The sequence below is a fragment of the Clarias gariepinus genome, chromosome 28, assembly GCF_024256425.1.
Source record: "Clarias gariepinus isolate MV-2021 ecotype Netherlands chromosome 28, CGAR_prim_01v2, whole genome shotgun sequence".
Lineage (NCBI taxonomy): Eukaryota > Metazoa > Chordata > Actinopteri > Siluriformes > Clariidae > Clarias > Clarias gariepinus.
The window spans coordinates 11,867,057-11,890,751 of NC_071127.1; the positions used below are offsets into that span (position 1 = coordinate 11,867,057).

Consider the following 23,695-nt stretch of genomic DNA (forward strand, 5'->3'; position numbering starts at 1 on the left):
TCCTGCACTCCAATGAGCCAATCATACAGTATGTCGTGTGTTTTGCATGCTCAATTTAGTTTTTCTATGCTATATGAAATAAAAAAAAAATAAAAAAAAATTCAGAAAGCAGCGAGTGCACAGGACAAGAATCAACCAATTAGCTTCACCTTTCCCATCCTCCTGGATCAGTGGGTGAAATTCTCCATGCTGTCTTCGTGCTTGAAGGATAGGGCGCATCCAAACAAACAATAAATCTAGTAGCACTGCTCTTGCGAGGGCTTTTCGGTGCTGTTGGTAATTCATTAATATCCGGCAACATCCCGGTTGTCATACAGCACGCAGGTCATGGGTGCTTACCAACCGCAGACACCGTGGGATTGCAAGCGATATGAGAGAGTGGCACTGCTGGTCGTTTTCCAGGTGTTTTTATAAAGAAAATGTGAACGGCAATTCCTAATAGGAATTGCACCGGGTGTGAGGAAGTTTAGTATACAAGTGTGGGGCAGGTTTATAGCTTTTGTAGTCATAGGTAGTCTGGAAATGTGCAAAGCCTGGTTGCTAATTATTGCATATCTGTGCATCTCTACAGTTTTTTAAAAATATAACTATACTGTATACAGTAGAAATTGGGAAATATATAAACATTTTTTAAAAGTTTGTAATAAAGGGTAAGTCAAAAATTATCCGCACTCCAGTTATATAAAAATTTCCATCGGCCAAACTGTCTCCCCAGGTGAGAACCTGTTACATCAGTTCATTTGTACAGTAACTGCGATGCGAGATGCCCCGCTTGTGATTTGCACAAAAGAAGAGCAGCGTGCAGTGATTCGTTGTTCTATGGTCTGAGGGTATACAAAATTTAGACTGATACTCTAAGGAAGTTTCTTAAAGGAAACAATTACTGAACACGACCGAGAAAAAGTTCTAAAGTCAACCATCAGCTGGAAAATTCATCAACGCTTACAGTTTTCTGGGATTCTCAAGGGCCAGAAATATTGGAACATTATCAGAAAAAAGGTTCAAACAATCAACAGTGGTCGTGACAGCGAGGCGATTATTGAAGCGCTAAAGTCTAGGAGATTACATTATGTATTTGTCTTTTCTAAAAATGAATAAAAAAAATGTCTATATTGATATATATGATATTATGAGAATAAAACAATATTATTAATATTTTGTAAATATGCCGTCATATAACATTATTTTCTGAAGTGTGTATACATGTTTTTTAGCCTGACCCTACACACACACACACACACACACATACACGTCTGGGAATTTTATGGAGCAATAGAAGCAAAATTGAGCAAGAAAATATTGAGACGAACCAAAGACCGACCATAAACAGAATAATAACAACACTTGTCTGAGACGTTTTAAGTCAGGCTGGACTAACACAGCAACAGATGTCTATGAGCACTGCTGCAGAAATTGCTGCTCGCTGGGACCAGATAGAAAATGAAGTGCTTTACTGCAGTAGGTTTTTGTTGCATTCTGATGACCCTGTTTAAATTCACACACACAAACACACACACACACGCACACACGAAAAAAAAAAAAAACTCAAGCGAAAAAACCCAGAACAAGCATTATCCATGCTCTTTGTGAGACATTTTTCCTAAATGAGACCACATTAACCAGCAGGGGTCTTATAACCCACAAAGACCAAGGCAAAAAAAAACAAACAGTCCAGCACTGAATCACCGAAAACATCCAGGTTGAATCGTGATTGTGTGAACATTTATACGGTGGGAGGGGAAACGGGCCAATTCTTTAAACAAGGCGTGTACTTACAGCAACAGTAACTGACATGCAACAAAAGATTACCAGTACATTACTGCCTTTATTTATATGCACTTCTAAAAAAACAAAAAAATGAAGGGATGCGATGATGTTTCTGAACTCCCACTCTAAGCATGACTTATAAACTATTTAAACCTATATAAAAAGTAAGAGGATAATAAAGATAACAAAATAACGAGCTTTGTGCTTCTGTTTATACAGAAAAAAAAATGCATTAAAAATCTCTGGAACTGCTTCGTGTACACATATGTGTGTGTGTGTGTGTGTCAGTGACGGAGCAAACAAACAGCAGATGTGAGGGAGCAGCTAAGGGCAGAAAACAGTGAGAAGGTGATCAAAGTATAAATCTCCGAGGAGCACACGTCTTTATTAACCTGCTAAATGACCCACGCTGGTTGCTACCATATGCGGGGAAAACATGAGCTTACGCCATGAGTAACCTCCAGCTAATAATCCAATTACTCTATTCTTCTCGACCGCTTGGTGTCGAATAATATTTTGGTGAAAGGGCACCAAATGCTTTACCAGGGGAAAAAAAGAAGCCCAGGCAAATCTACTTTAAACGGTTCTGGTATAAGCTTTCAATAATTACTTACAAAAAACTAATATGTTTCAACCGTTTCAATATATTTCATACATACACATATACCGCTGAACAAAGGACATGTCGCACTATAAAAATTAGACAAGGATAATCTGACTCACAAGTGCCACCGTGCATGTTGCCATGTGATTACAGCATGTCCAGCAGGTATCAAACGTTAGGAAACCATTCGGATTGAGCATTTGGTCTTCACACTATGACGCCCTGTTCAGACAATGCTAACAGGGAGAAGGCCATCGGATTGGTGCAGCGAAAGCATACACCAGCGGAAGTTTTAGAAATGCCAGGAATACCATTTCCAGGCTATGGAACCAATTCCCAACAGCTGCTGGTTCCACTGCTGATCACTCTAGATCTGGAAGGCCATAGGACAATGCCAAGACAAGACGGACAAATTTGATGGCATAATTTTGAGAAATTGTACAGAAAATGCTGCCACTATTGTTGGTACTCCAGGGTTCCACTCCATAGATAAGCAATGTTCAACATGTTTGGCTGCAGCTGGATGTGCAAGGGAGCCGTACCGTGGGCCAACTTACTGTACGTCATTATCGTAGATTGACATCTGAATTTGGAATTTCTGATGGACATACCGGAAATTGAACTCTTATTTATATGGGGGCATGCATAAGGGTAACTGGCGTTCCCAAATTGCTCAGTGTGTGTGTGTGTGTGGTGTGTAATGAAATGATACCCCATCCAGGGTGTACCCTGCCTCGTGCCCTAAGTCTCCTAGGATAGACTCCAGGCCCCCCGCGACCCTGAATACAGGATAAAGTGGTATAGATGATCAGTGAGTGAGAAATTTACATGTGCAACATTTCTCCTCCCCCAGTCCAGTAGTCCCACATTGCCTATAGTATATGATTGGGTATGTGCTTGTGCCCTGTGATGGGTGGGCATTCCTTCTGGTGCACCAAATTTAGGCTTCGTGACTCCACACAGTGTAAGCAGACAATGAAGGGACAGGTGGATGGATATTGCACCATTTATAACGCATATGAAGCCACCTCAGGAACAAATATCTTACTTTGCATATGGTTTCTTTGGTGAAAACTAACAGGGTTGACTTAACTATAGCTTAGAGTTAGTCGAATTTTTAATGTGGACTAAATGCAGTGTAATAAAATATTGCAACATCAATGGCATACCAATTGCAACCAATGTGCGAAAAAAAATACCTTTACAGCTAGTTTGTGAAGTCATCATTAATAAATGTAGCTCCTAATATCCAACAACAAACGGAACATCAACAGCACATTACAACAATATTAGCTAGATGCTAAACTAGCTAACGTGCATTTCAGGAAGCTACACCTCGTGACTTTCCTTTAAAAAACGCTTCACCTGGAATATTTTAATACTGTAATAATAAAGGACACTTAGTACTTAGAACATTTAGGAACATCACCGACACTTACAGAATTCAACCAATTTAACTCAGTTTTTCTTATCTCTGCGGGAAAAGTCTGTGTCTTGACAGATGAGCCAATCTGTGAGTTCTCGATTTTCATTCTGCGCTTTTTAGTCCTGCTTATTCTCGTAGACAACCGCAGAGCTTTAAACCCATTACTGCTCTCTCATTTTGGAAACGGGCCGAACATCTATCACGCGGTTCTACCTTCCGTCGGCTCTGCATCACAAAAACCCGATACGGTTCCGAAGAGCTTAATCTTCCCAAGGTGTATTTTTGATCCTTCAAGGATTCAAAGTAGCGTAATTGGTGTTACGAGTTGCGACGTTTGGTTTCCAGTGGCTTTGTTGGCTGATGAATAGGTTCTGGTGGAAAACAAGACGAATATTAAAAAAAATAAAAGAAGAAGGTGGCCTATTTAGATTGGCCTTGATAAAAAGGAAGAAAGAAAGAGAGAGAGAAACTTAAGTTCAGTGAGTTTACACATGCTAATAACTGCTGAGCTGAACCTCTGGTTTGTAAAAGGCATGTTAGGAGCAGCTTTATTTGCAGTGCGAGCTGAGCCATCGGAGAACAAATAGATTGCAGCTGGGAACAGGGCACACACTCAAGTCATTAACAGAAGGGGAGATGAGCAAGGAGCAACAATTCACTCTGAATGCAAAATAGACAAAGGCAGTAAGTGATAAAGGCCAGTGGAAAAAAAAAAGCGCCAGGAAATGAGGAAAAAGCGATATGGAACTATACCCTGGCCTAAACATCACTAGTGAAGCAGGTAATCCACCCGCCAACATCATGCATGTCTGCGATTCTGATAATGGTCCTCATTCATATTCAGCGAGCGCATCATCCCGCTCAGTGTTATAATGGATCACGGCGAGGTGGACAGCGTCGCTTGTGTTAGACAGACATACAGTAGATGGGCGTCGAGTTTACTATCATCTCTCCAGCTCTTCTCCTGCAGATAACCATTTGCAGATGGCACACATCTGCACACAGACTAATGTGAGCTAGATTACGCTTATCTGAGCTTTGTGAAGTGAGCTTCGATACTCAAACACTGGCTTAATCAAAAGCTTCTGACTAAAGGCAGCCCTGGGGTTAAGCATTTCCTAAAGGCGCTCTTTGATTAGCGTGAGTTTCAATGCTTTGTCTGATCTACTGTCAGTTTTACAGAGGCCAAAAGTATTGACGCAAGAGTGAAATTCATTGCTTAGATCACCTAATTTTTTATAAGATAATATGTTATTTTATGCAATGGAATCGCTATGGAATAATAGATATTTATTCCAGTCATTTATTCTTTAAAACCTGTTGGGAGCCTAAAAGGACGTTTGTGGTACTCTGGTGTCACTCGCTTAATCGATGCCTGCTTGATTGCTTCCTGAAGATAATGTACAGAAGATGTTTTTTGCCTTTGCCACCATTGTCCAACAGATTTCTACAGGTCTGGAGATGACCTGGAGATGTCCACGGCTCCAGAAGCTGAACATCATTGTCGCCACATAGACCGTTTTTCACTCTTCAGTCAGACAGGCTACAACTTATTATTGAAATCATATGTTTTGTGCACATGAATGAGTTTTGGCCGTTAATAAAAAAAAAAAAAGCTTAAGGAAATATAATCTTTAAAGGTGGTGATGGTAAACGCATCACACCACTGATTATTTTTGTTCCAGTTCAGACACCTACCTGGCTGAAAGGGTTGGGTTGAATTTCCACCAGATTCTCCGCCGCTCGGCGACTCTTCGGGGCATCTGGAGGGCACTGAAAAGAAAACAAAGCCTGTGATCAAATTGTTCCCTATTCAGATCTAAAGTGTGGGAAGCCTGCCAGACGTCTGTATACTTAGTTATCACACCACCTGGCTTTGATGAAGGGTTCAAAACAGATCTGATTAAAAAAAAAAAAAAAACGTCTGCAGACGTTTGTTTCCTTTTCTAAAACTTGTAAAGACAACTAATGTTGAGGGGTTTTTTTTCTACTTCTTCTTCCTAAAGTTTGTTTAGAGGGCATCTGTTGCCCTTGTTTCCATTTTAAACTCTGCTCACAGGGAGCCCTGAGCATATGCCCCAGCAGAACGCCGCACGCAGAAGATCTAGGGCTCATTAAAAAAGCCTCATTAAAATGTTTGACTCGGAGTAGTTTAGCGTCACACTTACGATGAACAAGCCTGCCCTCCCAAATAACGCAAATCGGAAATCCAGGCATCCGTGAAACATTTCGCTGTTACAACACGCCGCTGTTGAATTCTCGACTTAAAAGGTGCGGATTAATTTTCTATAACAGCAGTATTACTGCTACTGCTGGTTCTAATCCTGTATTGTTTATGTACTAACAACTCTGCGTTATGTTATTATCTTAAAAGAATATTTTGAATTAGTGGTTAGCAGTGTCGCCTTGCACCGCCAGGGTCTGGGTTCGATTCCCGCCTCGAGGTCTGTGTGCATAGAGTTTGCATGTTCCCCCCGGGCTTGGTGGGTTTCATCCGGGTACTCCGGTTTCCTTCTTCCTTCCACAGTCCAAAGCCATGCAGATTAGTCTAACTGGCGTTCCAAATTGCCCGTAGTGTGTGAAAGAGTGTGTCCAGGGTATGCCCCGCCTACTGCCCTAAGTCTCCTGGGATAGACTCCATGCCCCCCGTGACCCTGAATACAGGATAAAAGTGGTATAGTCTATTTGTGTCTGTCTGAACGGACAAATATGACCTGAAGTCACTTTAGTATGTGTTCTTAGATCGGATGCATATCTAATACATACTCAGCATGTTCAAATCAGAACTCATGTGTCCTTTTGCCTCGGCACACAGCGCTCACTGACATCAGTCAGGAACGGCAGCACAGGGATTTCAGAGCCGCGTTATCAGCGGCGACTGGACTTCCTTCTCCGGAGCAGATAATTTTTTTTTTTTGGTAGAAATCACCTTCATTGTTTGATATGAATGAGTAGTCGCACAAATATGATGAGTTTTAAACCAGATGGTGTGAACCAAGACGAATAGATGTGCGTGCCTTTATATAGGATGGACGCATTCACATTAGAGTCAGATAAAAGTCATTTGTAAGTATGAACATGGGTTCGATTCCCGCCTAGAGTATGGAGTTTGCATGTTCGCCTCATGCTTGGTGGGTTTCCTCTGGGTACTCTGGTTTCCTCCCACAGTCAAAAGACATGCAGATTAAATTAATTAGCATTCCCAAATTGCCCATAGTGTGTGTGTGTGGGTGTGTGTGTGTGCGCTATGGATTGGCACCCTTTCCAAGGTAACCCCACCTTGTGCCCACAGTCTCCCCTTCCCCCCACAGGATGAGCAGCATAGAAAAAGAATAAATGAATAAATGAATGAATGAATGAAGGAATGAATGAGAAAGACTCAGGCTACTATAAACTACTGTTTATACAGTTGGAACCATCTTGATTTACCGAAATTGCTGAAAAATCCAAGAATTAAAACACATCACAGAAAAAGCATTCTCTTCATGACATCACGATGTCTAGCGCTCATTGCATCAGCTGAGTTTTAATATACCTTCTGATCATAAAGCACACACAGTTCTCAACTTCAGAGCTAAACTGATTCTAAGTTCTCTCCTGCGGCCTGCTTTCTTCTTACACAGGAAGCGTTTCCTGAGCTTTTCATTTCGACTATTTCTAGGCATTATTCAGGAAGCTGGATGCTTTTCGTGTAGGCAGGAGCTCCATGGGAGCCAAAGAGTTCTGTGAACCTTAAAAATTCAGCAAGCTGTACCCTGTCAGAGCTCTGATCAATTTTTTTTGGGGGGGGAAAAAAAAACGCACACCGCATTCTAGTTCCTGTGGAAAATAAATAAATAAGTAAATAAATAAAAAAATAAAATGCAATAAAAAAAACTTTAATACAGATGACTCAAACCGAGTTCTGGCCCCCAGGACATTCTTATGTAAGTTGATTCCATGATACAAGCCCTGCTTGAGTCTTTGTACTGATATTTTGACATTTTAATGTTTATTAATATCTGTTTTTGGGAGGATTCACTTTAAAGTGTGCTTTACATGCTTCCACACTAGATGTTGAATGCATGTCTCACTGATTTCCCAGCTGTAATAGACATCAGTTATACTGGCCAGCTACAGTATGACCCCCTACTAAAAGAACAAACAAACACAAAAAGAGAGAGCAGAGATCACCTCTAGAGATGCCCTGGATTAAAAAGAAAAATGTTCTTTCCTACATGCACCCATGCTGGTGTTCTCATCTTGTTGAATAATTCAGCAGAAATATCGTGCATGTCCAGTGCCTAATGAGACTCATTTCTCTCCTGAAGACAATCTCACTTTTTCTCCAAGTCTTCAACAAAAACTTTGCCTGGCGTCTGCTCAAGCGGAACTATCGATATGTTGGGGTAATTTGGCAGTACGGTCTAACTAAGCTTTTAAATTGAAGTTTAAATGACACATTAGCTGCATTTTGGGCAATTTATCAAATACATTTAGGCATTTGGCAGACGCTCTTATCCAGAGCGACTTACATCTTTTATCTTATTACACATCTGAGCAGTTGAGGGTTAAGGGCCTTGATCAAGGGCCCAACAGTGGCAACTTGGTGGGTGTGGGGTTTGAACCTGGGATCATCCGAACCGTAGTCCAATGCCTTAACCACTGAGCTACCCCTAATTCATAGAAAATGTACTCGTTACAAAAGAAAGAGAAAAAAAAGCATGCATATATATACAGAAACATTCATACACTAATACACTCGTACACTAATGCTATGCAAGCTGTCATGCCTGTGGTAATCGAATCCAGCGAAATTTGATTAACAGCAAGGAAATTATCACCGCATCAAGGTGTTATATGTTGTTGTGCACAAATATATAATTCTGTATAATTTAATTGAGTTGGAAACAAAACTACAGGCTCCCTAATGACTGATCATTTATTCTGCAAATATTGTTTGCACCATTCATTTAAAAAAAACATACACACACACACACACACACACGCATTAGGGATTAAATATATGATTGCGCCATCAAAGACTGTTTTTATTCACCAGAGTCAAAGGGAAACTCATATAAAGTTAGATTGATTATATGGTTTAACAAATAATGACAAAGCTTTGCTAATGCATTGCAAAAATATTCAAGTCAACGGTGTTCAAGTCAAACTGGGACTTTTGTACAGAATAATACGACACAGTTATGAGGGTAAAAACTGCCTATATTCCTCTATATAATCCCATAATGCACTTATCCCAGTGTTTCACTAATGCTTGAAACGCTGGCCTCCCAGGAACTCCTTTGAAGCAGATTGCTGGGATTGATGTTTTTGCAAGACAGTGCACAACCTCATACTGCCCACCGCATCACTGGCACATTACATACTCTTAGCTGGGAGTTTTTAGGGGATTATATAGAGAAATAAAGCAAGTTTTTAACTGTGTTCTGTTATTCTGCACAATCAAAAGTCCTGGTTTGAACGGAACGCCCCCGTGCATGACTATAAACATTGTGTACAGACTGCATAAACATGGTACTCTATAGAAACTTCACTGAGACCTAAAAAAATAACTTAAAAAACGATTAACTTGGCAAACTCTCCAGAAACCACACAAAGGCACTTGGTCCAAACTTTTAGGCACTGGAAATGGAGACAAAAACTTTTTTTTTAGTCTTTGCATGAACAAAAAGTTCACAGACATTTCTGGTGCAGCTGAGATCTAGTCCTTAATCTACTTCCTCCCTTAATACAGGAATAATTCTGTACATCATCCAAACACAAACTTTAGTCAATGTTTACAGGAAATGATTGGATTCAATTCTGATTATTTGATTTAAACCAAGGTCTTGGTGACTTTTTAAACGGTTGCTGAACAGCAGATTTTTCAGCTAGCTAAAAAAAAAAAGGTTTTCGGTTTTCCATCCACAGTCCTGTTCCAAAATATGCTTTGGCAACCCTGGATGCTAATACAAGACCCATATTGTTGTACTGACTTACATAAAACTGTCTTAACAGCTTGTCTTAACCATTTGCAGGAAACTATTATTCTAAATTATTATTCTTTTACTGTAAAAAGGGACACTGTTGCATATCATATCATGTGGATTTTTCTTTTCCATAAAAAAAAAATGCACTTGTATTTAAATGCATCATTTTTGGCTAATCATAAAAATCTGATCATTGCAAGCATAGACAGAAATGAAATTTTGGCTAGCTCTTTTTAGTGCTGTCAATCGATTGGAATTTTTAATCTAGTTAATCACAGTCATAGACTAATTAATCACGATTAATCACAATTTTAAAACACTCAGATTTACTTGTATTATAAACGAAATAAAGAAATGCATGACCAATTGGTTATAGGAAACAGATTATGCAGTTTTATAATATCTCAAACAAACGTTAAATTAAAATCCACCAAACGCGAACCCAACATCAATGGTGGGACTTGAACCTAGAGCATTAGCCGCCTGAGCCACCACTCCCGCAGCTTACCTTAAGATATGTTCAAGCACACAACTTTGGTTTGATTTCATCCAAACTTCAAACGCATCAAAAAACATTAATGCATTATTATTTCTAGATTAATAACATGCTTTAATATTGCGTTTTCTTTTTCCAATTTTGTACAATGTCCTGATGTTTTAGGAAAGTGATGGCTTAGTGATTAAGACTGATTAGAAGGTCATGAGTTCAAATGCAAACTGTGCCAAGCTGCTATGTTCATTCCTTGAGTCAGCTCCTTAATCCCCAACTACTCAGTTGTATCCAGTCAAAATTATAACTCTTGCCACAAAAATAAAGCTGTTAGCCAAAATGTAACTGTAATGAACAATTCAAGGTACTATGACTTACCCTGGCTCCTGGAATTTCACAGCAAGCTTCCTGGATGGCCAAAGATGGGTCACAGTACACCACGGCCTGCTGGAGGTCCATCTAACAGAAAAAAAAAGCAACAAACAGCAGTTTAATTGTAAAAAACAAATAGTATTAAAAAAGGTTTAATATGAACCAAATGACCTGAACCAACCACATTGTTATTCGTTACTGAAGAAGCGAAAGAAAAGCAAAAGCAATGGAATAGAGTTAGAGTGGGCACATGTGAAGAAGTGAAAGTCGTCTCGAGTCTCATGTCAGCTTGAGTCGGTAAGGCTGCTGGGTACTTGGTCCTCACCGGTTCATACATACTACATCTACGTGACATGAGTAGGTGAGAAACGTCTTGCTTTGCCTTATCCTAGCTTATTAGCAAGTTAAAAAGATTCAGACAGCTTGCATAAGCAGCACAGAGGAGCATCCCTGAGGCAGCATCACTTCGAGCTCTTTCAGTGTTGAAACTTTTTTTTCTTTTCCCCTACGCTGCATGCAGCTTTATTATTAACGACAATGGCATTTAAGGAGAAAATAAAATGCGTTAATACTGCTCGACAATATGGAATGAAAATGCACCTCAACACAATCTCTAAAAAAGGTAAAACAAAATAGAAACGCTATACTGTACTCTATAAATAAACGAAATACTGTACTGTAAACTGGCGAAGAGTTGGGTTAAGCTCATGTAGGAGTGATTGAATATTGAAAAAGTGCATGTTTTTCTGCAGATCTCAGATGTACAGTGAGTACTGACTTACAGGGATTGCTTGGATGGCTGTGTGGGAAATGTGCACAGGGACATGGGACGAAGTCTGCAGAAAACAGATGTGTGTTTCAGCTATATGCGAGTCTGACCTTGGATTTGTGGGAAATTGGCTTGAGCGAGGAGCAGTATTACGTCCAGCCCCACTGTCTGACAGAGTGATGTAACCACAACACAGTCTTGAGCCACCCTTCATTTCTTCATATTTTGCTTCCAAAGAGTCAGACTTTGGTGTATTTTTAATGTAGTCTTGAGGAATAGATCTCCAGGCTTCCTTAAGGACTTTTTTGGCTCCTATTTTCAGTTTTCAGTTTTTAAAGGAATGCTTTTCTTTTTTTTTTTTTTTTTTTTTGTTAAGCCACATGGAGACCATGCGGATTAAAATCATTCAAGCAAAAAAGAAAAAATCAGGTGCAGATGTTGACAGATGATCAGGCCAGTGACTAGTAAGAGGTGGCGACTAGTAAGAACTGGTGACGCTGAGTGGTTGAAACAGACGAAAGGGGAAATGAGGTCGCTGCTGAGGTTGTTACATAACAACAGAGACCCACGCCGTGACAGATGTTTTCAAAGTAACTTGAAAGTAACGTAATTAGTATCTGATTACTTTTTACATGCAATAATCAGTAATGTAATCAAATTGCTATTTTAAATGAGTAGTTTGTAGTAGATTACTTTTTTTGAGTAACTTACCCAACACTCATAAACAACGATTTTTAAATTTAGTTTATTGATACATTTTTCCTATTTCTTAACTGAATCTACATAATTTAATTTAATTTAGTATGACATTATGAAGGGTGGGCCAAGATTTTCGCACAGTACTATATGTTACACTGACACTGTAAAATGCCATGCATGGTTGATTTTAGATACCTACAGTATATAAAACTATAGTATTTTTTTTTTTTTAGCTCATCCCTTAAAAAACTGATGACCGAAAGGATTTTTATGGATAAAACTGTCATCCAACAAAATATAAATTACAGGATGTTATGGATCAAGTGCTAGGCTATTAAGTATTAAATAATAAGGGCATCATGCTTTTTAAACAGTATATCTCAGAACTTGGATAAATGCATAAGACGATTCTGAATATGAGAAACTTTCCCAGTATATACTGCTTAAGAAGAGAACTTAGGAACTGAAACCTAAGTCTCCAACCCGAGATAAAAAGCCTACAGGAATTCTGTATATATAAGCAATCGAAGCATGTAAGCAGCACGCTGAGTCACTCATATTGCTTAAATTCCATATGACCATCTAGTTGATCATTCAGCCAAGTGTGCTTCTGGACTTGATTTGATTAAAAAGTAGGAACTGATTAATAAATCATGGATGATGGGGGATGCTTGTTAAGACGGCCCTCTCAGGGTTCTGGTTTCATCACACTTTTACAGAGCTGAGTAACATGAGCCTAAAGGACCAGCGCCTGTGGTTATCCTTCTGCAGACATTTCCTTAGATAACCTTCCAAAACACACTCACACACTCATATCCGCAAAGCCCATGGCTGAGCCTGCAGGTAGCCTGTGCACAGGAAGCAACGTTTCTACACCATTAGTAATGTTCCGCACAATTAGCAGGGGAGCAGGAAGTCAGCTGGCACTTTTATATACAGTATATATATATATATATATATATAATTTTTTTATTAAAATTTTTTTTTAAGGTAACATAGGCAGTTTCTCTCCATTGGATGTTAACCGTTGGGTCAAAATTTCCCATTTTTATGCTCAGCTTAAATGATCTACAATAATTTATTTTATTATATACTGTATAATAAATATTGTACATAGACATTAATATAATATATGTTAGAACAATTGTATTACATTGCATGCTCATTTACATAATATTTCTACACCAACTCTGCCACCATAATAAATATTTCACATTTTGATGAATAAATTAATAAATAAAAATTTAATTAAAAAAAAAGGTATGAATTAATGATCCAATGAAAATAAAGTATATGTTTTTGCCCTTTCCTTCTATAAAAAAAAAAAATATATATATATATATAAAAAATAACAATGAAAAAACCTAGTCAAACTTTTCCTGGTTGAAATTCAAACTTTAACAAACTTGTTTAGAATTATTTTTAAAGGTCAATTACTACCTTGTAAAAAAAAAAATAAGCATTTTAAATACTATTTAGAACACTAAAGAAATGAAAATGTCAAAATACAGTGCATTTACCTCCATAATGCTTGTTTCCTAAATGTAATAATTTTATTTCAGCACATCACAACTATGTCAACTAAAGTAAGATAATAAAAACGCATTCTCTTCTACGCAATGAATGCATTGTACCTCGACAGGAGCTGCATTGCTGGCCCTCATAAACATCAGTGTGTGTCCAGTAATCGGGATGTGACCCCAAGCATCCAGCGGCTTCGTCTCGATAGAGCCGCAGTCTACGTGTAGCGATGCTGCGTTCTTCTGCACGCTCAGAGCTACTTTGTGCCAGCGCAGGTCCATCAGAGACTCCACACCTTCTCCGCTGAACACACACCCTGCTGTCGAGGCATCCTCGTCTGCATAGGAGGCATAGGACCGCAGTGCCAGCGTGCCCTCCGGCCCGTTCAGGTCCAGCGACAGCTGCGTGGAAAATAAGAGACATTAAAAAAAATAACAAATAAAACAGAGGGTTAACGTTCAATCCTTATGTTCATTTTTCTACAGCAAATACTGAAGCATGGTTAAGGATAAGTTCTAGCTCATTAGCTTCAGAGGTCTTTAAGCACTAATTATCAGCGAGGCAATAAACGGACACCTGCTGTTTAACTTCACATGACGAGGTTTAATGAAAGACTTGGAATTAATGGCAAATGTTGGAGCGAATGATATGGATACAGGTTATTGGTTCCTGAGAAAGCCTGAAGGCATGTTTTGATTGATTGCCGTACACCTAGCTGCGATTAACCATTTGTCTTGTCTGATTCAATGACGAGTCTGAAAGGATGGCAATAATGTGCACACACACAGACATTTATCCGCATTAAATATACACATCCATTACATTTCTGTTGACTCTTACGCCGTTTACATCCAACAACAATCTGCTTTCTAACTAAGTGTCACAGCCGTAACAAGGCTGATCCTCGTCTACTGTAAGCTTTGTTTACAATTTGTTGTTTACTGTTGTGATGTTGGCCATTGAATAAAGGAGATCTACAAGCACATTTTCAGTCTGGGTTTTTTTTTTCTTTTTCTTTTATCTTTAGTTTCCCTTAATTATGTATTAAGTGTAAAATAAAACAAGACCATCCTCATTCCCAGAGCATTTATTAAGGTTATATAAGCAATAAGAACTTTATTGGAACCACACTTTAAAACATTTTGAATAAACATTAAATAACATTAATGCGGACCAGACTTGAATAATTTTCTTAGAGCAAACGGTAAATAACGATACACGGAACAAAAAAAAAAAATTACATAACTTAATAGGCACCTTTATTTTTATTTATCTGATTGTTCTGGCATCCTTGTGTTTGTCTGATGTTGGGGGATGGGCGGGGGAGGGGGGGTTCATTTTGTGTTGTTTTTTTTTTTTTTTTCTGTATAGTTTGCAAATAAATATATAAAACTTTAAATATGTTTATGGAAACAATGTTTCCAGAACCTACGGTACTAATATAGTTCCCAAAATAATAATATACAAACCTTATTGTAACATTATTGCACGTTATCCGACAACATAATGGTATGTGTATAGTATACAGTACATATGGTAATATGTCATTTAAGAACACGCTTTAGATAATAATGTTCTAAAAACATTCTACTGATTTAAATGATCCTAGCACACAGCCATATAGATACTGTACATTGTTAAATTGAGACATGATAGCAAAATTCAATCGATTTATTATTATTTTTTATGAAACTTTTATGAAATTCAATTTAAATTTTTATTTTATTTTATTATTTTTTCTTTTAAAAATGGCTTATTATTAGTATTGGATTATGTAGATCGTCAGCTGTATACTTCCCTGGGAAACGATACACAGTACAGGACTGTAATAGATCTGTGCTTTTACGACATCATCGTAACAGATTTAGCCGAGTCAAATCATCGGGTTGCTGTGTTTTATTCGCAAACATAATTAGAATTACTTCATACATAAGGCTTTTATAAAGAAAACATGATTACATCATAACGGGGCAGTTATAACATTGTACAAAAGGAAAACTAATTGGGAATGAATATTTACTGACAAATGATTGCGTAATCTAACCGGCTAGAACGAGCTTAAATAATTCATTCAACTGATAATTGGTGTGTCCGACATTTTAGCACAAGATAGATCGAAGGAATATGATTCTGTACCTGTGGGTACCCTTGCTCATCAGATATCTGGAAAAGGTAGATGTTATCCCTCAGAGCCTTGGCCTTCAACAGCAGGGTGAAGACCAGTGTGAACTCCTCGGGCAGTCCATGTGGAAACACTTGACTGTGGAGAGAGTTGATGGAATGGGATCACACACACACACACACAAACACACACAGCTTCGGGATTGCATCAGCAGGCATTTTCTCTATTTGGCTGCACACTAAAGGGTGACCTCTGACCCTGGTTTTCATAAGAAACACAGTTGTTTTTTTTTCGTCGTCCTCGTATCCATTCCTACAGTATGGCTGGTTGCTACTTTAGACAAACTGCGCGAACGTGTCCGCTGTAGCGAACACACACTTTCTCTCCTAATCGCGGCAAGCTTGAGCGCAGGACGTGGGTCACGGGGTGAGGGAACGTATAAATAAGCACACACTCGCGTACGCACGAACACAACCGGCGGGACACACGGACGAGTACCTTCACATTGTAGTAAGGCAGCTGGTTCATGTCTTTACCGCAGACAAGGATGACAGTGATTTACAACAGACTGAGGGAATCCAAGGAAATAATAGAGCAGCTGCCAACTGAGGCATTTTGTTTTCAACTGACACACACACACACACACACACACACACACACACACACACAAAGAAGAACAGTGTGATTTTTTTTTTATTTCATTTTTAAACTTTTATTTGTTGTCACTATTGCCCTTTTAGATGTTCTTTTTCTTACAGCGGCATCTCCCTCTTTTTTCACCCACACACACACACACACATACACACACACCTACCATCCAGGATCGGGTAAAGTCGGACAGGAATCACAATAAAGGGTCGCGCCTTTATTATAGCCTGGTGTCAGAAAATAACTCGCACGAAAAGGGCGTGAAGGCCGAAAAACAAGCAAACCTTCACACCTTTTTTTTCGAGCCTGGAACTACAAAAAGGAATCGCTTAGATCGAAAGAATTGGGTTTAAAAAAAAAAGAAAAGAAAAAGGAAAAGAAAAACAGTAACGCTGGTAAATTAATGCAGGCTGTGTCCTGTGTTAGGTAAACACATCTGACAGTATGAATTGTGAACACAAGCTCTCCAAGGCCCTGTCTAGAAGATGGGAAGGATTTTGAGTGTGTGTGTGTGTGTGTGTGTGTGTGTGTGGGTGTAAGAGAGAGGGAGCGGGGTCAGCGTTTAAATGGGAAAAGCATCTAAGGCTCTGAAAAATCCATCCTGATTGAGGGACAGCCTAATAGCCATATGTGTGTGTGTGTGTGTGTGTGTGGTGTATACCTGTCAGTGTCCATCTCCAGCTAGGGATTTCACATAGTGTCAAACATCACACTCTGTAAATTTCCCTGCAGCTTCTGCAGAGCGCACGCACGTCTGAAGCCTCGCCATTAAAAAGACGGCGTCTCGATAACGCACTCCGTCATCCGCGAATATTAAGAGCAGACAAAAGAGACCAGACGTTCGCTTTGACGTTATTAATAAAAAGAAAAAAAAAATGTATATATTTTCTGCGGTAAAAGAGAAAGCTGCAGTCTGACAGGCACATCCGCCGGCATTGTGAATACAGTCTGTGTGATCTGCATAGCATTAGGTGTAACTGGGTCAATGTGATGCAAAGCACAGAGCAGGAACAGACATCATCTCGTCTGGCCGCACGACCCGGTCCTAGGGTACCAGTCAAAAGTTTGGACACACCTTCTCATTTTTGTTTTTCGACATTGGAGAAGAACAATCCTAAAACTTTTTTTTTTTAATGATTCATGGTGGTTAGCACTGTCACATTGCACCGCTTTGATCTAGGTTCGATTCCCGCCTCTGGTCCGTGTTCTCCCCGTGCTTAGTGGGTTTCCCCTGGGTAATCCGGTTTCCTCCCCCAGTCCAAAGACGTGCAGATTAGGTTAACTGGCGTTCCTAATTTGTGTGTATTGTGTGAATGAGCATGTGAGTGTGTCCCCTGAGATGGACTGTACACCCAGGAAGTACAGGACCACGCCGAAGTCTACTGGGATAGGCTCTAGACCCCCCGCGACCCTGTTTACAGGATAAAGTGAATCAAATAAGTGAAACAAATATATGAAACTGGTCAGACATGGGGAACATACTGGAAATTTGAGGCAGAAATAAGAGCCAAAAAAAATAAATAAAAAAATAGTCTCCTAGAAAGCGTGGAGAGCTGTTACGCAAGACTACATTAAAAATACAAGAAAGTCTGGCTCTTCAGACGAAAAATGTAAAGAAGCATTTGGTGGGTTGAGTGAGCTCTTCAGGCTGTTTGTTTTTCACTTTTCACCACGTTAAACATTTAGAAGTATTTCACTCGAATGCTTTCACTTGAATACAGATTGATAGTTGGATCATTTTACCGCAGCGTATAATTTCTCCGTGCTCCTTCTACCCCCTCTGATTCCGGCTATGATTTCAGGTCACATCTCTAATTGTGCTGTACAGACACCTGGAGCTGGCCACAAATAAGCGGGATGATGGTAATCCTTCTTAAAAGACAATATTCAATTAAGCTAAAATACAAGCCACTGGCTGTATCCTGAATCTGTAATCTAGTAAAGAAGACGTTGAAACTAGCAAATCTTAAAGGAAACCATTCATCCAATTCCGCGATTATCGATTTTGATTGTATTTTATCTTTTTATTATGCAGAGTGACTTAATTAAGCCTATAATGTGTGTAGTCTTGTCAGCTGTGACTTACTGTAGCGTGCATTTATCTATATTAAACAATGCAGATAGAGAATAAACATAATGAGATACTATAACTACTTTATTTTGGTTGTGACCTTATAAAAAAAATCAGCAAATCCGTCAGAAAACAGACTCTCACCATTTTATTAAATTATTTTAATATAGTATATGATCGTTCAATAACTGCTCCAGCATTACGGCCCCTCGATACACTAAAATACGAGGCTACAAATAATACAAATAAATAAACAAGAATACTTAGACTGATGCATTTCACTAAGTCAAATCCGGATACGTATCCCGAGGGCTGTTGTGCTGCACTTTGCATGGCCTATTGATTGGCGTATGGAGAACCGTTCCAGTGTGAATGTGATCGTTTTTGGCACACAGCTTGTTCTAACTCATTACATGAAACCCGTGATCAGTACATGACCGAGAACATACAGAACAGTACAGTATGTATGATCTACTCTGGTAATATGCATTACCCGCCGTCCCGCCCAGGCCTTTCCTATGAGAATTCCATCAGCGCTCTTCAGCATCGACATCGCCCTCAATACCTCAACCCGGGTAATAAACATTCGCTTCCGCTCTCTCGCTCATCTCCATACTTTTTATGAGCGTCTAAAAGCTTTCCCGCACATAAGTCAGCCAAGGGCCAGTCACCATCATCTCCCAATCAAACTGTCAAATCACATGCTCGGATATCTACACAGCAAACAGGAAAGAAGGCGAGAGCGGAGATTCCAGCTGGAGACACTGTGTCACTCAATGCATCTTCATCTTCAAGGGACGGTTCTGTCCCAGATTTTAAACAACGTGATATATGCATGACAGATTAATGGTGATGATGTGTCTGAAAGAGCATAACAGACCTTTTTTATCTGTGGCCAACGTTTTTCTCTGGCCCTCTTTTGTTGTTTTGTCTGAGAGCGTCGTGAAAGTCACGTGTGTCGGGGGATGGGGTGGACGAGTTTAACGCAGGAATCTTCTACATTTATTCTCCTTTAAGTCTCAATCGGATGCCCTTTAAAATGTATTCATGTTTATGTATTTATTCCGCACAATATTTTATATATCATATTTAGTCATATCCTTGTTATTAAAGTGAGCACTTTACTGACAGCTTGTCAATTCAAGTCCTATAAAGCTATAGTCATAAAAACACATTCGATTGTACTGTGGTTTACGGTCACACCAAAAAATGATGGGTCCTTAATATTATTGTTAATAAAACATTTTACCGCCCTGGGCTGAGTGGCAAGAGCTCGGTGCCAGTCCGATTTTCAGAAGTGCATTAATGGAACGGGTGGCACAGAGTCAACCTCCAGATGGTTGTCACAGTATTTGGATATTTCCTTTTTTTTCCACGCTTTAGGCCTAAGTTCTTAATCAACAACTATCTGTCGGATTTAAAATTCAGACACAAGCTTGTGCTGGCATGTTTTATTACTATTGAAGTTATGTACACGTACAGCTGTGCCAGTTAGCGGTGAGAGAGGGTGTGCGGAGGTGGGGTGGGGGGGTGTACGGCTTTTGTAATTACAAAAACAGACAAAAGCAAACTCTGGAAAGCCCTTTTTGGAAATAGAATCAATGAGATCATAGTGAAGTTGTAACTTTTATTGCTAAGTGAATGCTTATTTCTCGAAAACTAGCCACAAAATCTAAGGAGGTTTTAAGAAGATTGAGACAGAGAGAGGGAAAGAGAGAGAGGGAGAGAGACAGAGAAAGATCAAAGGCTTACTCAGTGGGCTGGATGAGGCGAACTTTTCCCAGGCGTAGGATGACAGGCCCTCGCGGGTTACGTATCTTCTTCACATCGCTGTTCTTCATCAGGGAAAAGCGCCGCACCAGATTGAAACCTGTGGATCAATCGATCAATTCATTAACCATCCAGCAGGCTAATCAATCAGCAGTGTGCTGTGCGACAGGCACCATGCAGTATGTCACTAAAGGGGTTCGAAGCTAGAGCAGAAAAAGCCTTTAACTTTTAAAGAGATCAAGAGCAGAAGCACATAAGCCTAAATCCCTACACATTAATGACTATGTCTTTAGCGATTCTCCATGAGCGAATGTGTTTGGCGATCCGTTAAGAGCTTCCAATACTCTACATGAAGGATACGTAAATGGTTCACGTGACTAATATTCAACCTACACAAAACAAACCCGAAAGTTGATTTGATGACACCATGACAACCGTATAATTTTAGATGTTTCGATCACCAGCCATGAGTGTAGACTTCGTACCAAACGGAGCGTGTCATTGTCTTATTGTTGCCAAGTGCAATTAGGGAGAAATATACTGTATAGGTTACATTATATTTAAGCCTCGTCCTGCGTGTAAACGGCCCAAGGCACGATTTAATAGTGTATATTAACATGACTGTTAATTAACCAAAAACTACAGGTTATGGTTCATTAACATGCTATGCTCATTAAATACATCTAGCAGCCATTAATAAAAGTAAAGCAGTAAACTAAAAGACAGAAAAGGATCCATGGTAGCAATACTTCCTGGGGTTTTAAGGTATCTGTAGAGGACTTCAAATCATGCATAATCATTTAAATATACAAAAAAGTGCATGCTAGTAGACATTGTGACTAAGTGCCACATCATACACCACCAGTACGTATTGTAAAACTGGTTTACTCACTAGCTTCAGCTTCATTAACCACTAGGACCAGTTGAAATCAACTGACTAGAGTAAAAACTTACTTATTAGTTTTGCCCTTTATTGATAAGTCACTGAATAATAGGTCACTTTTAGGTCATTTGAGTAATGCTTCACTTTTCAGATTCCTGGTTCAATATTACTATACCATGTCCGGTGGAAAAACATTGAAAACAACTGTGTTAACCGGCTTGGCTAGTCTTACTTAAAGTGCTTTAAAACTATGTTTAGAATTAAAATTTTCTTAATTCTAAAGAAGGATCAGGATTTATCAGTTGATTGTTGAATTTGCTATTACATGAATTGATTTAATAAGATGGGTCACATATACATAAAGAAGAATAACTGACTAATACTCAGGGATTTAAAGAGGGCTCTGAAGTATTGCTGTTGTCTTAAAGCTCCATGATGCCTGTGTCAATCCTGAACTCCATCCTCAATCTAATGTAATGCATAGTCTCCTTATGTCTGCTTTGGCACCATCACCCAGATCCAAAGGAAATCCATGACCAGACGCACCGTACCTGTAATGTTGTGTCTGGCTGTCTGAGGAAACTTCCAGTCTTCGACCTGCATGGAAGGACACCGCTCACCTATTGAAAGGAAGATAAAATGAGAAAGACCAAAAGTTCAACATACAGACAGACATGTAATTTGCTGCCTAAACTTTCTAACGCTGAAAGTTTTCTAGTGGAAGTTGGGTGTCTAGCTGAGGACAGCTATGTCAAATGTTAGACCTAAGCAAAGGGCAAACGTGTTGCCGTGATCAAAGTCTGTGCGGGGAAGACAGACAAGAACTCAGATACCAGGCCAAAAATAAATACTGTCTGTCTGAAAGAATCACTCCATAATCTGAAGACAAGACCTCTGACAGGCCGCTTGACATTCCATCGATGGGTGGACGTCACATGATTGATTTACTCGCGCTGACACGTACTGTTGCGGGCCGAAGCGCTGTCTGTCATACAGCTAGGAAAGGCGTCACCTCCGAAAAAGATTCGGTGGTAGAACATCATAACAAGAACATCTAAAGACATTTCCAGCAGAATGCTTTAAGTGATGGTGGTTTTACCATACGATTCCGTCGAATTACAGTTAGGTCAATGCATGCTGGGATGAGCTGAAAGACCTGTTCATCTCAATGTGCGCCATCATGCTAACGCAGTGTGGCTCTGAGTGCAGCTGTCAATTAGACGTTTTGTAGATGAGGAGCATATCAAAAGCTGGAGCTATGACTGAGAGAGCAAGCAACTCGGGGAGGATGTATACGGGAGGTGAGAGGAGGAATAATGAGAGAGCTGTAGCTCCAACCTGGTTCTCCTTGTCAAGTTCTATAAATCTCTTTCCTCAAACTCGAGACACCCGAATCCCTCTTCTGCTAACGCAGCAACCTTAGGGCTTGCGAGGAAATATCAGACAAACTTATCTGACAGACTAAGAGATCATTTTGCAACATTCGTGCATTTTGGGCTTTTTTGAAGTCAAGCAGGACTACTCTACAAAGCTCTCGCTCAACCCCTGCTTCCAAAAAGATGAATTCCTTAATTTGGAGATTATTACAGAGAAACCATGGGGCCCTGAAGGATGATCAGCTCCTGAGGAAAGTAAGAAAATGAAGCAAGTAAAAAAAAAAAAAAAAGGCACCCGAAGAAACACGGTAACGTGACAAATTTAATTTATTTATTCATAGGAATTGTATTGGTAAGGAGAGGTTTGATTCTGTGTGTGGGAGTGCATCTCTCAAAAAGTGAAACTTTCTTGTTTATTCAGAGGGGACTCATCAATCTGTCCCAAACTCCTACAGAGCAAACCGAGGGCTACAATGGCAAAGAAAAACTCCCTCACAGAGTTAAAGAGGAAGACACCAGCAGTGCAACATGTCTTTCTCTGGCTGCCAGTGTGACTCAAAATATTCTTTTTATGAAAAACAAAGATCATGGTTGAGAATTGTCTTAACGAGGCTATAAAAACTCCATTTCCTAACCAAGTTTATTGTTTAAGAAAAAGAACCCAAAATAACCCTTTTGTCACCAAAAAAAAAGTACTGTACTGTAGGTCTACTGGTCTACTTGAGGTCTACTTGTGTAGACCTCAACCCTTTATGGCTTAAATCCTAAAAAAAGATCCAGATACTAATACAAACACTAAAAATATATACACACCAATCAACAATGCAAAACATTATACCCAATATTGTGCTGGTTGCCTTAGTACCACCTGGGCAGCTCTGCCCCCTTGGGGCATGAATCACACCATGACGTTGGCAGTGGATCCTTTGGGTGCTGATTGGGATCAGAGTGCGGTTCTCAATAGATCGGATTTGTCTGTCCTGCACCTCCCATGGGTACCAGATTGGATTGGCGAGTTTGGACGCTGAGTGAGTTGGCAGTCTTGAACTCTTTGCCTGCTGGGCAAAATGTGCAGTGGACTGTAAAGCAAATAGGCTGGCTTTTGGTACCTTCAGACGATGGTGAGCCTTGGATGCCTATGATCCTGATACCGGTGTATAATTTATAAGTTCAGCCTTTTTTCATCTCATATGCATTACTATGTC

At 39.6% G+C, this 23,695-nt stretch overlaps 1 protein-coding gene across 7 annotated transcripts in view; it reads right to left on the reverse strand.

Annotated features, from left to right (window-relative positions):
• The window catches only part of col16a1 (collagen, type XVI, alpha 1), a 103,952-nt gene that overhangs the window by 55,304 nt on the left and 24,953 nt on the right, over positions 1-23,695 (reverse strand). For all 7 annotated transcript variants that reach the window (XM_053489721.1, XM_053489722.1, XM_053489726.1 and 4 more), the window contains 6 exons: positions 21,666-21,734; positions 20,214-20,331; positions 15,757-15,880; positions 13,734-14,021; positions 10,638-10,718; positions 5,496-5,570 (listed from right to left, as the gene is read on the reverse strand). In XM_053489721.1, coding sequence (XP_053345696.1) covers positions 5,496-5,570; positions 10,638-10,718; positions 13,734-14,021; positions 15,757-15,880; positions 20,214-20,331; positions 21,666-21,734 — 755 coding nt within the window. The remainder of the gene's footprint in view (positions 1-5,495; positions 5,571-10,637; positions 10,719-13,733; positions 14,022-15,756; positions 15,881-20,213; positions 20,332-21,665; positions 21,735-23,695) is intronic.